At 36.9% G+C, this 14,538-nt stretch overlaps 1 protein-coding gene across 1 annotated transcript in view; it reads right to left on the minus strand.

Moving 5' to 3' along the window:
* Positions 1–14,538, minus strand: part of LRPPRC (leucine rich pentatricopeptide repeat containing) — a 113,408-nt gene that overhangs the window by 17,155 nt on the left and 81,715 nt on the right. Inside the window, exons 28-30 of the mRNA XM_043603283.1 lie at positions 8,954–9,096; positions 8,710–8,818; positions 5,512–5,638 (exon numbers count right to left, since the gene is read on the minus strand). Of these exons, the coding sequence (XP_043459218.1) occupies positions 5,512–5,638; positions 8,710–8,818; positions 8,954–9,096 (379 nt within the window). The remainder of the gene's footprint in view (positions 1–5,511; positions 5,639–8,709; positions 8,819–8,953; positions 9,097–14,538) is intronic.

A 14,538-nucleotide genomic window follows, 5' to 3' on the forward strand; every position in this document is an offset into this window, starting at 1 on the left:
ACAGGTTTTAAAGGTGAGCATACTGCACAACTAAATCCATCGTGACATTAAAATTGAAAATTTCACTCAATAATCTTGTCCCAGCCTTTTAATTTGGCACCACCCCCCCAACTTTTTAAAACTCAAGAGCAAAAATCGCTTGACTTCTGGCTAAAACCGACATGATTAAAAAACCCTAGCCTGGGATGATTTCTGTTTGCTACACTGTTTGCACATCTCCTGTGATGAAATTTCAGTACCCTTAATGCCCCCAAGGGTTCATCTCCCGATGAGGAAATCCCCACAGGTCACGAGGAGCAAAAGCAATCGCCGCCATTTGCCTTAGCAAGCTCGGTGCTGATCTTGCTGCCAACAACCTCAGCCTGTCGACGTGAACATCGAAGCTGAGCAGATTGCGAGAAAAGCAGGGTCACTCCTAAATTATTCTCGTCAATCCCAAGAAAATCCTCCAAAGACACGGTGACGTGCCCAGCCTCTCAGTCACTTCCAGCCTCTGAGATTCACCCCTGCAGTCCCCGGGCACAGGATTTTCTTATACCCCCCACCCCCTGCCTGACCAATCCTCTTAATCCCACCAAAGCACCCATTGCTCAGTTTGACTTTTTTCCTTTGTCCCATCTGTCAAAGCTTTTAAGTCAACAACTCGTGCATGAGACTATAAACTGCATAAAGGATTTACTTTCTCATTCTTTAGCATGATTAAATAAACAGAAGACACATTAAAATTAAGCTCACTTCTTAAGTCAACATTATTACATGTATTATACCATATTTACATGAAAATATTACCTAAAATTCATTGAGACCATGCAGTAACAAAACTTCCCTTTTAACTGACATTAAGTGTGAACTATCAACCTTTCAAAAACCTCAGAACACAGAACATTTTCTTTCAATAATTTCTTTCAATATCAAGAAACTGCCTTTTCTATACAAATATGAAAGTGGGGATCAACAGAAAGACAGAAACTCTCCTCAGTTCTATAATACACTGAGCATCTATATTTTACATATGTACAAACTGACCAATCACAATAAAAATATATTCCAAACTGGCAAAAGGAAAAAAAAAAAACTACAAAAAGTTACTGGCAGAGATCTTTGTGTTGGACAATAAAAGTTTACTTCTGACCTATACTTTGGATCTTTCCTTTTATAAAAAAAAAAAAAAAAATCTAGTTCAGAGCCATCAATCAAATCAAACTTCCTGTGATGATGGGAATATTCCTTATCCATGTTGTCCAGCACGGTCGTTAGCCACCAGCCACACGTGGTTATACGGCTACTGTGATGGAGGAATGGAAATGTCAATTTCCTAAAAATTCAGTTTAGTGTTATCAGAGATTTAAAACAATAATTTATCTCCCTTACTGCTCTTTGGATAAGCACTTCTCCTCCCTTGAAAGCATTCATTATATCTAAATTTTTATTTTGAAACATGAGGAAGTGTAATTCTAACTAAAAATGAAAGAAAGTTGACTTCTTTAATTTTTTAAAGGCTGCTGTCACTGTTGAGGTGACATACTTTTGAGGTGCCATTATTTGTGGGGAAGGTTTAAATGACCTACCTTCTGAAAATGAAGAAATCTCATTAGAGGTCAAGTAAATGCAACGTATCAGAGGGTACAGCAAAAAAGACTGCATTCTTTAGTTCACAGAGAAAACTGCTCTGAAGACTGAACAAGAGGCATCATGCAGGTAGAGTAACAACAGGTTGCTATCTATGGACTGCCAATAACAGTGCCAAAATACATGGGGGCACTGCCACTTGCTCATTTGGTCACGCTACATCACAATAAAGAAGGCCATTTAAAAAAAGCAACCGTTCTTTTTTACTCAGAGCACTGGTACGAAACTGGAAGAAGTGATGACCTCATTAGAAACGTGAACTTCAACTACCATTTCTGAAGTTCCAGGCCAGAGTTATTTTCAAAACAACCCAATGTAGATCTAACCCAAGGTACAATTCTTCAGAGTTCGATATAACATCTTCTCAGTTCAAGGGAAAGGATGTGCATCCAATCCCCAGATTAGGTGCTTATGGCATGGTAAGGCTTTGCATCTAGGATTCTCTTAGGTGCACCCAGCTGCATGTGGAAGGCAGCTACAAAATCCTCCTGGAAGGATAACACAGCTAAGATAAAAGTGCCCTCAGAGTACAGAAAGGCTTCATGGAGATCCAGAGAAGGAGGAAAAATCAACGTACATTTTACACGTTGTACACATAAGGGCAAACAGGAGGGCTGTGATTGCAGGCATCTTCTACCATCTTCTAGATCAGCAGCTTTCACAACAACTTGTTTGATCAAGATCCCCATCACACAGGGTAAGGAACGTTTCACACAACCTACTAGTGTACATTTTACTAAATAAAACTCACAAAACCATCTTTATCACATGGAGTGCTTCGATATTTTCTATCCTATTTCATTTACACAAAATGTTGGTCCTGTCTCACTAAAGAGATCCCATGACCCTTACTGGTTACAACTGCAGTTTGAAAAACCACTTCAATGAAAGATGTGCACACTGCATGAGCAATCTAGGGGGGAGGCAAGAGGCTGTTTAATCCTCTATTTTTAAATCTTATCCTCTGAAAAGTGTCTATTTTTTAAAGTTTATTTATTTATTTTGAGAGAGAGTGAGTGCATGCAAGTGAGGGAGGGGCAGAAAGAGAGAGGGAGAGAATCCCAAGCAGGCTCTGTGCTGTCAGCACAGAGCCCGACATGGGGCTTGATCTCAATGAACCATGAGATCATAACTTGAGCCAAGATCAAGAGTCAGATGCCCAAAAACTGAGTTACCCAGATGCCCCTCTATTTTTTGAGTATGTTTTATAATATACTTAACATGTGCTACATTAGTACAATTTGTTACTAATGGATACGATCAAAATGTTTATGACATGTGATTATTGAATCACTTGGGGTGTTTAGTAATTCTGGGCCCCAAACCATTGCTGGGTGGATGGACTGAGTCAGATGGACTGAATCAGAACTTTTGGAGTGGGCTGTGGGTAATCTTCATGCTACCAGAATGTGAGGCTTGCAGTTCTAGAACAAACCCAATTAAAATGAGAAAAAATTACAATCTGTGCTTTGGGGAATTTCAGAGATCTCTGTGACCAACCCCAGAATTAAAAGTTTAAAAAAAAAAGTTTGGGGGCGCCTAGTTGGCTCAGTCAGTTAAGTGTCTGACTTCGGCTCAGGCAGGTCATGATCTCACGGTTCATGGGCTCGAGCCCCACGTTGGGCTCTATGCTGATAGCTCAGAGCCTAGAGCCTGCTTTGGAATCTGTGTCTCCCTCTCTCTCTCGGCCCTTCCCTTGCTCATGCTGTCTCTTTCTCTCTCTCTTTCTCAAAAATAAATATGTTTTCTTTTTAAAGTTAAAAAAAAAAAAAAAAACTTTTCTTCTTTGCTTCTACCCCTTCACTTAATCACACCCAGTTCACAACACAAAATGCTCTTCTCTTTACGCTGCCTCCCTTTCCTCCTAAATCACTATTGCTTCAGAATGCCTTTGATTACTATGGGCAGTGTTAGGATAGAGAGTTTAGGTAATAATTTTCTGAGAAAAGTAATTTTAGGAAAATGCCACATCCCCTTGATGACTTCAATGATTACAGATGGCAATAGGCTGTTCAATGTAAAATTTTCCAAGTCACTAATGGAGCATGTCTCGAGTATTCTAGAGATACGTAATTTAATTAGCAACTGAGTAAAAACACAAATGGGATACAGAATACATTAAAAACCTGAACTTTCAAAAAGTCTTAGTGTGACTGTCCTTGATATAGGACATACAAATGATGGTTGAAGACCACAGATATATATGGTGTGCATGTGTGTGTATAAGTATATATTATACTTGTATATATACATCTATATATACTATACGTATACACACTGTACATGGGTGTGTTATGTATTTCCAGACAAGTACAGTCAGATACATTTTTCAAAATGTAATGAAATACAAACAGTAAATATGACCCTATGGTGCATAACTTTTTTTTTTTAATTTTTTTTTTTAACGTTTATTTATTTTTGAGACAGGGAGAGACAGAGCATGAACTGGGGAGGGTCAGAGAGAGGGAGACACAGAATCTGAAACAGGCTCCAGGCTCTGAGCTGTCAGCACAGAGCCCGACGCGGGGCTCGAACTCACGGACCGCGAGATCATGACCTGAGCCGAAGTTGGCCGCTTAACCGACTGAGCCACCCAGGCGCCCCTATGGTGCATAACTTTAACATAACACTAGCATTAACACCAAATTTTCCAGCAAACTGCAAGAATGCCAAGCACCCACTTTCTATTCAGGATTCTAATATTCCAAAAGTACTGTGACTTAAAAATTCTGAAGGCCAACGTTGAGCCAAGAGAGATTATTTAAGAATTTGTAATACGTTAGGAAAAGGCTGACCTTTGCCACTGAAAATTAGGTTATTGATTCATCACCAGAACAGCTCTATATTCCCGGGCAGGTGACTGTGATCTATTCCTTTCTAGGCCCTTTCTGGTTAATAACTCAACTTTTCGCATTAACTTCTTGGGGATAAGACAACAGAGTCCATTACCTGACACACCAGGTACGAAAACTTCACTCTTGTTCTGATTAACGAAGTATTTTACTCTGAGGAACTAGCCAGAGAAACAAAACCCCTACCATGACCACCACACAGATTTTTTTTTTTTTTTTTTTGTAAAAAGTCCAAAATCAAACAAAAAACACAACAGAAGGGCAAAGAGAAAGGCATTTAAAATGTGCTGAGGGGTGCCTGGGTGTCTCAGTTGGTTAAGCCCCTGACTTGATTTCGGCTCAGGTCATGATCTCGTGGTTTGTGAGACAGAGCCCTGCCTCGGGCTCTGTGCCGACAGAGATTCTCTCTCCCTCCCACCCCCCAAATAAACATTTTTTAAAAAATAAGTAAAATCAGTCATTCAATAAAATGTGTTGAGCACCTATATTTTCTCTACTTCACTCTATGTTCTTCAACACCTAGAAGAGATCTCTAATGTAAGTCTTATTATCATCTCCTCATCACATAAAAGAAAAAATGAGGCTCACAGATGGGAGGCAATTTCCCCAATAGAAATTTCAAGTAAGATTCGAACCCTTGCCTAAGTTCAAAGCCTTTGGGTGTTTTCATTATATTAGGGTCCTCCCACCAAAAAAGGTTCACAGATCTAGCTGCTGAACAAGAAACAGAGTATGATGAAGAAAAAGCAATTACTTTTCTGTATATGGACATGATAAATGAGTGGCAAAGTTATATTAGGCAAATAAAATGTACTGCACTGTGCAGGGCTAGTAAAGGTTTTTTGTTTTTTTTTTTTTTTTTTGTAGGTTAAAAAGAAACCCATAAAATTAGAAAACCATTTCATAGGATTTTTGTGTGTAGTTGAGGATAATTAAGCAGCTGCTACCAGTACAAATCATTAGAAAAATTCTAATGAGAGCTGATACTTTTTTTTTAAGTGACAGGTTTAATAAAGAGACTAATACTTACACATCTTTCACTTGCATTGCTTGTAAGAAGCTATCCTTCTCCAAAAGTAATTTTATAAGACTGCCATAAGTTTCATTGTTCAGCACAATGTTTTGCTTGTGTGCTTTCAGGAAAATACTATATGCATCTATGAAGGAAAAAAACATAAAATGAGGTGACATTACTCTGAAATGGCAAAAAAGGAGGGAAGAAACCCTAGAACACGGCCCCCAAACCACATTATTTCTCCTTGTTTCAATACTCAGCCACCATACCACTCTCCACACACACACACTGACCTAAACAGCAGATGCCGTCACCCTTCTCATCTTTGTAAACACAAAGTCACAGCTTTGGAAACTCTACTTAAGCCACATGGAAGGTACCTGAAAGGACTTCCTTTTAAAATGACTTTTCATACTAGTTTTCTGAAGTCAATAAATTATTCTCATGCCAATAAAAATGAAAAAGAGCTCTTCTGAATTTGTTTGTCAAAAGATGATACCAGTTTCAAAATAAGCTGCAAAATGTGTGTTAAAGTCCAAATAAACCACAGTTATAATTTAGATTGAGGGGAGCAAAAGATGCATTTTAAAGCACTCTTTAATCTATAAGTGGGTGGTTACAATGGTTAACATTTCAACACAATAGCATTAAAATGAATATAGCCTATAATTCTAAAATTAGGAGATCAAATTATTTGGCTACGACAGGACTTATACAAAAACATACAATTTTCAAATATACAGGTATCTAACAAGTAAACTAAGCAACATTTGTTTGACTGATTAACAGTTTTATTTCACTTGTTCACAATAACTGTCAGTGAATGAAAAGATGTTACCAAAAGAGAAGTAACTACACTTTTCAGTCACTTACTTTTCTGAAATAAAATTGCCTGGCTATAAACATCCAACTGAAACTATAATCCACTCTCTGGTGTGTATAAACAAACCACAAAAGAGAGGGCATAAGTGAACTACACGTACGAACTTCTATAGGTATAAAGCTCAATGTAAGGAAATGCAGTACATACAATTAGGAGGGAACACGATATTAATGCTCAAAAAAACATTCAGAGCTACTTTAGAGGTTTCTGAACAAGCAGACATTACACTTGTATTTCTAAGTTAGGGGAGTTTGTAGGAGCCCTTCAATTTAAACTGAAGTGACAATGTGAAAAACCCTCTTTCAAGGTAAACTCAGAGAAAACAAGAGAGAAAAGGTATGACATTAATATCTGCGTCTTAACCAAGGAGAACAGATAAAATCTGTCATTCTGTACACAGTGCTCCCTTTTAAGGGAGCTAAGAGGTTAAATGCAGTGCAATTTTTGTTTACTCCCCAACAAGCATGGTTTCCTGAATGGAAATATAAGTATAATTCGAATATTTAAGATTGACAAAACAATCTAGAAAATCTTACTGTTTTCTAAAACTATAGGCATTGTAAGAAATTGGTATGTCTGTTTATTATTCTCTACTAGTTGAAGGAAGGAAGGATTGAAAGAGGGAAGGAAGGAGGGAAAAGAAGGAAGGGGCTATCATTGTAAAGTGCCACACTCATTCACCACAGGTTTCTGGTGTAAAAGTTGGTAAGGATGCTAAACTACCAGAAATTCGATAAAGTGCTATCATGCAAAGCATTCAAATTCCAAAGTATTCATATTTTGCTAAGCACTCAAATCCTGAGATTTGTGAATAAAAACTCTGAAGAATTAACAGGATAAAACAAGTACAATAAATGTAAGTTGCATACTAAAACCAGAATTGGGGTATATATCCACGTTTATAATAAACACTACATTATATTTATCTAGTTAACTAGTTAAGGTTTTCATTTAAAAACAATTTTTTTAATTAAATGTTTATTTAATTTCTGAGAGAGATAGAGCGTGAGTGGGGGACGGGCAGAGAGAGTGAGGGAGACACAGAATCTGAAGCAGGCTCCAGGATCTGAGCTGTCAGCACAGAGCCTGATGCGGGGCTCAAACCCACCAACCACGAGATCATGACCTGAGCTGAAGTCAGATCCTTTAACTGACTAAGCCACCCAGGTGCTCCCCAAAACAACAATTTTTAAAAAGGTAATATATGAAGGAGCTCTAGAGTCTTCAAAAAGTAACTATATACTAATTTCATATTTGTTTCAGTCAAATAAAAACTCCACTGGAGTATTTAATTGGTATTGATGATCATAATTAATTTTATATTTAGGTTTACCATATATAAGGTAAGGACTCAAGGATGTATAGGGTGAGTATGCAGCAAAGGAAAATGACACAAAGGATAAAGTTACTCTTCGTGACCCTGTACACTTTACGTCAGTGTCACAAAATTCAGTTAAGAAATAAGAGGAAATTATAAATTTCTAAATTGATTCCTTTCTATTGAACAGAGCTCAAAATGATCAATACTAAAATGAATAAAAATCTACGTTAACGGTTTAAGTATCATAAAGCATACTTGAAAATCCACACAAAACTGAAAGAATTAAAGAGCATGCTAGCATGCTATGGAGAAAAATTAACAACAAAAAAAGGGAAACAACAGTAATGTATGATTCTGAAAGAGTACAATGAAGTCTAAATGGAAATGTCTACAACGTAATAGGCAAGCTGCTATCAGAGTGTTCAAGATGGTCATAAAATTTTTAAAGTAGTCATAAAGGTGGTAGGCACGTCACGTCAGAAGTTTACTGCTAGAAAACAGGAAGATGAGCAAGACACAGGGTTCACGTCCAGCCTCTAACCTTGGAATGGTGCTTGATCACTTTGGCTTAGATATTTTAAAACAAGTTATAGATATCTTGATTTTTTTTTCATCTCTCAGTACTTCATTATAGATCTCAACATTTAAGGATATTGTCCCTGTAAGTCGTAAATTCCACTATCATACCTAATAAAAATGAGATGGGGCACCTGGCTAGCTCAGTCAGAAGAGCATGCGACTCTTGATCTCAGGGTCATGAGTTCAAGCCCCACACTAGACATAAAGATTACTAAAAAAATAAACATAAAAACAAAATGAGATAATTCCTTATTATTATCTACTACTCAGTTTATATATAAGTTTTCCCAACTATCCCAAAATATCTTTGTTAATTTAAAAAATGAAAGAAAGTAATTTATACAAGTTCCATCTCTGTCCTAGAGCACTTCTAATTTGTTAAATGGACTTGGATCTCATGCTACTATTAGACCCCTGTGTACAGGTTTACCTTTGCTTTTCTTTCGTTGGCAGGCATTCAACAGATCTTTCTGGATATTTGCTTCTTCACGTGAAGGTGGTGATGAGCTCAGGGAATGCTTTTCATCCTCATACCACAACTTAAAAACAAAATTCTTCAGTTAAACAAAAACTGGTATACACAGTGATTTTTTTAGTATAAAACCGGGCTCACCTATGCCCTAACGTTATACTGACAACAAAATCTGTTATGCTTACAGTTAAAAACAAATTACCTCAGGTACATCAAATGGAACCTCCTGATTATTGTTTCTAAGGATTTCTGCTAATAATCTTAAGGTCTTTGCACGAGGAATAATATTTTCTTCTTGCATTTTATTCCAGACAGCATCAGCTCTTTGCCAGTCACCATTTATTTCTGTAAAATTTGATTAGGCAGAAATTAATGAGCATAACGAAGTAGAATTCATAAAAATGTTTAGAATTTCCTCCTATTTGATGTTGAATTGTAAGCATTACCCCCAAATTACTGCTACCAGGGAAAGGAACAGGATGATTGTGGACCAAAGATGAGAAGACTTCTTTATGTATACCTTTTGAATTTTCAAATTCAAATAGAAATCCCTAACCTATTAAAAAATAACAACAAACCTCCTACCCTTTACTACATACTCTGAAAACCTTTTTAAAGTAACTGAGAAGTTGCCCATTTCTGAAATCAAAATCAGAAATAGCTAACTATGTCCGTGAAACTATGTCAGTGAAACTCTGGAAAGATGATGGGTACATGTATGCAGTAGAATACACAGCTGAAGGTCTAAAGGGAGTGAATACTAGTTGTGAAAAACTAGACCAAAATATGAAAAATATCATGACACTAATTAAGTTCAATATAACTATTAAGCACAAAGAAATACTCCTTTAAAAGTATTTTTTAAATTTTCAAATATGAATAAAGAGTATCTTCATTGTGTACCATCAGCTCTAGGGAAGGGGTTATTTCAGAGCACAAAATGTTCCAGAAAACATAAATAAATGTTTCTCAGGAATTCCAAAATATTAAAACAAATGGGATTTTCCTAGATTCTCCCTGACCCCTCCAACTGAAAAGCTAAGTTTTTTGATAACTAATGACTCCTAAAAGTAAACAACTCAAAGAAGAAAAATAAAACACATTCATGCTCCATCAGAAACCTAAGTAAAAGGGTAGTAAGTAGGAAAATTTCACCAGGTCATATACAGATTGCAGTGATTTTGTACACACTTTGATAATAAAATCATTTGTATATAAAACGCTTAAATTTACAATCTATTTTCAAAACAAGATTCACATAAGCTAATTATGCTTATCCTTCATTAGAATGTTCTCATGTAACGTAAAATTCAGCAGCAACTTTTCAATTATGTGAATATAGAAAACTAATTGAACTAAACACATTAAAAGCAAAACGCCAAGCTCCAGTATCTTTAATCCTGTAGAAAAGGTGGAACACTTCTGTTCCCTGCCAGAGTACTATGGACTATACAAGACACAGGAAAGGTTTCCAAGAACTGGAAACAGCACTGCTAAGGGGCTTTCTAAAGAGATTCATTTTTACACTAACATAAACTATTCCAAACACTGAAGAGAAGATGGGTGGAGGATGTACAAGTCTGTGCCTTCAACTGTAAGAATTAGAGGAAGACAATTTTCTTCTAAAAGAGGCACATGTATATGGAAGCTTCCAGTTTGGGGGTACAAGATATTACAGAGATGTACCTTTAATTAACTAGCAACTTATACAAGAGAATATTTCAAAATACATGAAAATTAGATAGTGTTTATACCATGAAACAACTCAGTCATTTATATTTACACACACACACACACACACACACACACACACAAAACACAGACACTTTTTTTTTGTTTAAAGGGAAAAAACTTCTTGGAAATATGCCTGGATCACAAAATACATAACAAACCTTTGAGGCAAACTAGTCAGCGTGCCAACATTTGCACCTGTGTACAAAAACTCACAAAGGCACAGAAAGGCCATGCCTTTCTTGTATAATATCCCTCTGGGGCTTAAAATGCCTTCTACCAAGACAACAACAATCCTACTCGTTGCCTGGGCTGTGGCCAGGGAATGGACACTCTGCCTCTATAATCCCATCACCACCCTCCTGGCACTCTTGGTTCCCCCTCTTTAAAGAATGAGAGGGCTGACCACTACACAATCTCTGAGGATTGTTAAGCTATACAACCAACGATTCTGGACACCACTAGTGATTTTACCAGAATACACACTGTTGTGGGATTGTAATTTATGGTAATAGGACCAGTGTGTAACAAGATGTCACTATATGCGTAGCCGCTATGGTTATGAACTAAGAAATGAAAATGTCTAGTTTGGGGTTTTGGTTGAAATCGAAAGTTTTTACATATTACTGATCAGAGGGGGTAATTTCCAAATGATGGTTCCACTCTAAAATAACAAATCTAGGGCTCGGACAGGGATCTCGCTATGCAAGCCTGCACAGTCTTGCTTTGCCTGAATACAATCCAAGACTAGCGAGGGGTGTTCTATGACCTGGGAGACAAGGTAAAGGAGTTCCCACTGGTCAAAGATGGAACAGTGTGAGCACCTAGAAAACAATGATCGCAATAAACTGAAACACAAATAAATTTTTAAAATATGAACTCAAGAATTGAAAAAAAAATCAATGTTCAACTTTGGAGATTCCAAGGACACCAGCACTTAAATATGTTAATTAAAGAGAAAAGGCACTGATCTTTCCCTGTGAATTTATTTCACATTAAGTAAAAAAGGAAGCCACAGACCATAACGAAGAGTATGAAACATGTAGAGGATAAAATAATCAAGATAATAGGTGTATATGTAAAAACTATATGGATACAAATATACAGAAAAAAGGCTGGAAGGCTGGCCAATTGACAAGTTACTTCTGAGGGGTGGACAAAAGGACATTTCCACATTTTGTTATGTATACTACACTACTGCATTGCTTGGCTCTTTAGTAATTTGGAATATACTCATGCCTTATTTGTATAATAAATACACAGTGTGAAAAGAAATGTCAATGGAAGTATCTGAAAAAAAGGAAAAAAAGCACATAAATAACTTCAGAGGTAGAATAAATGCTAAAGTGTAAATGTTGGCTTTTTAAAAATCGATTTGTAAGTCATATAGAGAAGGACAGATTCCATATGTTTTCACTCCTATGTGGATCCTGAGAAACTTGACAGAAGACCATGGGGGAGGGGAAGGAAAAAAAAATGGTTAGGGAGGGAGCCAAAATATAAGAGACTCCTAAAAACTGAGAACAAACTGAGGGTTTATGGGGGGTGGGAGGGAAGGGTGGGTGGGTGATGGGTATTGAGGAGGGCACCTGTTGGGATGAGCACTGGGTATTGTATGGAAACCAAGTTGACAATAAATTTCCTATTAAAAAAATAATAAATAAAAATAAAAATCGATTTGTAACATTTTAAGACAAAATTACAAACAAACATAAAGCAGTCTGTCTCCCAATAATGTATACAAATAATAAACTATCTGTATATATGTAAAAAGAAATTGACATGTTTAGAATATAAGAAAATGTTCAATAAGAAGGTAAAAATACTATCTCAAAATAACAGTATATTCATTATACAGATGAGGGGGCTGCTTCATTCATGTTTGTTACAGGTCTTAGGAACTAATTTTGCAAGACTATCACCATGAAAGGTGATATTAGAAAGTGTATTAGAAAAGATAGAGGGGCACCTGGGTGGCTCAGTTGGTTAAGCGTCCAACTTCGGCTCAGGTCATGATCTCACGGTTTGTGAGTTCGAGCCCTGCATCAGGATCTGTGCTGACAGCTTGATCAGAGCCTGGAGCCTGCTCCAGATTGTCTCCCTTTCTCTCTGGCCCTGCCCTGCTCACACTCTGTCTCTGTCTCTCTCAAAAATAAATAAACATTAAAAAAAAAAAATTAAAAAAAAAAAAAAAGAAAGAAAAGATAGTTCAAACTAAAATTTGAATTGTGAGAGATTCTTTTTAACAGATCACCTATGGACATCATACTGTATACAATAAGTAGAAAATGAAACGCGTTTAGTACAACTAGTATTTAAAGATATGAAAAGTTTCATTTTCTATTTCTTCATCTAGATTACAGTTACATGAATGTTGGCTATCATAAACCACTGAGCCATGTGTATCGTTGTTTTGTGCCTGTTTCTGTAGTATGCTGTAATTCACAACCTGAAGGGTGTGGTGGGTGGGGGATACTCTTTTAAAACAAAACAAAACAAAACCGCTCTTTGACAAATACCCCAAAATAATCAGGCCAATCGCTTTTAAAGGCTAAAATTACACCATGAGAAAGAATGAATTCATAAAAAGTTCTGGTAGGTCAAACAAATTACTTTTTCAGAAATCCACAATCCAAGATAGGGATTTTTCAAGTATGATAGGACCACATCTCATACATCATTCCATATTATATGTTCCTTTTCAAATAAATTGAGTCCATAGTGCTTTATAAATTATTTAACACGTTTAAGTAGTGGTCCAAGTCAGAGGGCAAAAAGAAGAGCACTGGTTTATTCGGCAGAAAGGGAAGGATTAGGATTATCACAACCATATTATCTATTTGTTTTTTTTTAATTTTTTTTAATGTTTTTAATTTATTTTTGAGACAGAGACAGAGCATGAACAGGGGAGGAGGGTCAGAGAGAGAGGGAGACATCTGAAGACATCTGAAGGAGGGTCAGAGAGAGAGGGAGAATCTGAAGCAGGCTCCAGGCTCCGAGCTGTCAGCACAGAGCCCGATGCAGGGCTCGAACCCTCGGACCGTGAGATCATGACCTGAGCCGAAGTCGGATGCTTAACCGACTGAGCCACCCAGGCGCCCCCCATATTATCTATTTGTAGCACTACAAAGGTTATGAAGTACACCAACTGGGTTAAAAAGTATACTTCAATATAACGATTCCTCTGGCTTCCAGCCTCACAAGAGGCTACTCTCACATGACTGTGCTCTTCAGACTGCTGGCTCAAATATACAGCAAAACACTGGAAGGAGGTGTCCAACAGAGCAAAGAGAGGGTGAAGGAGAAAAAATGGTGATAAACCTCAGAGACTGCTTATCCCTAAAGGAAAGTTGAACTTAGAAATTGTTTTCTTTTCTTTAAAAAACAAAACAAAACAAAACAAAACAAAACAGCAAAGGTCATCTGGACAGGGAAATAGAAGTCTGTGAGGCTGGCTACTTCCACCTTCCCCGGACTAGTGCTGTACCTCGTACATTCTTTCAGTTGTTCTTTCACTCTGTATAGCTAGTCTTTAGTCTTGGTCACAGGCCTAACTCTTTCCACAGGGCGCTACCTTTTTATCTGCAGGGCCCTCCTCAATGTCTAGCACAGTAAGGGATTAGGGTCTTCTATGGGGATGACTTTAAATGCTGGGACTTGTGTGGAAACATAAATTCAGGGTTTTTTTTTTCGTTTCCAGTTTGCATAAAATTAAAATTTAAGTGTGAAACTGTTCCTCAAAAGGAAGAAAAGGGGGGTGGGGAAGGGAAAGAATTAGCACCTGAATGAATACAGGTTATAATCCACCGACTGAGGACTAAACTCCTAAAATGTAAGTTTTCTAATTATATATTCAATAACAACAACCTCAGTATTATAGGCCAGAATTCATTCAAACCAAAGAATTGAATTTTAAGAATTTTGAGACTTTTAAGAACTACATAGTGAAGTGTGTACTTCAATGCAGCCAACAAGTGAAATGTAAATTTTATGGAAAGTCTTATTTATACCATCAACATAGAAGACAAAGCTTCTAAAGATAATAAATACAAATTC

This window comes from Prionailurus bengalensis, chromosome A3, assembly GCF_016509475.1.
Source record: "Prionailurus bengalensis isolate Pbe53 chromosome A3, Fcat_Pben_1.1_paternal_pri, whole genome shotgun sequence".
Classification (NCBI taxonomy): Eukaryota; Metazoa; Chordata; class Mammalia; order Carnivora; family Felidae; genus Prionailurus; species Prionailurus bengalensis.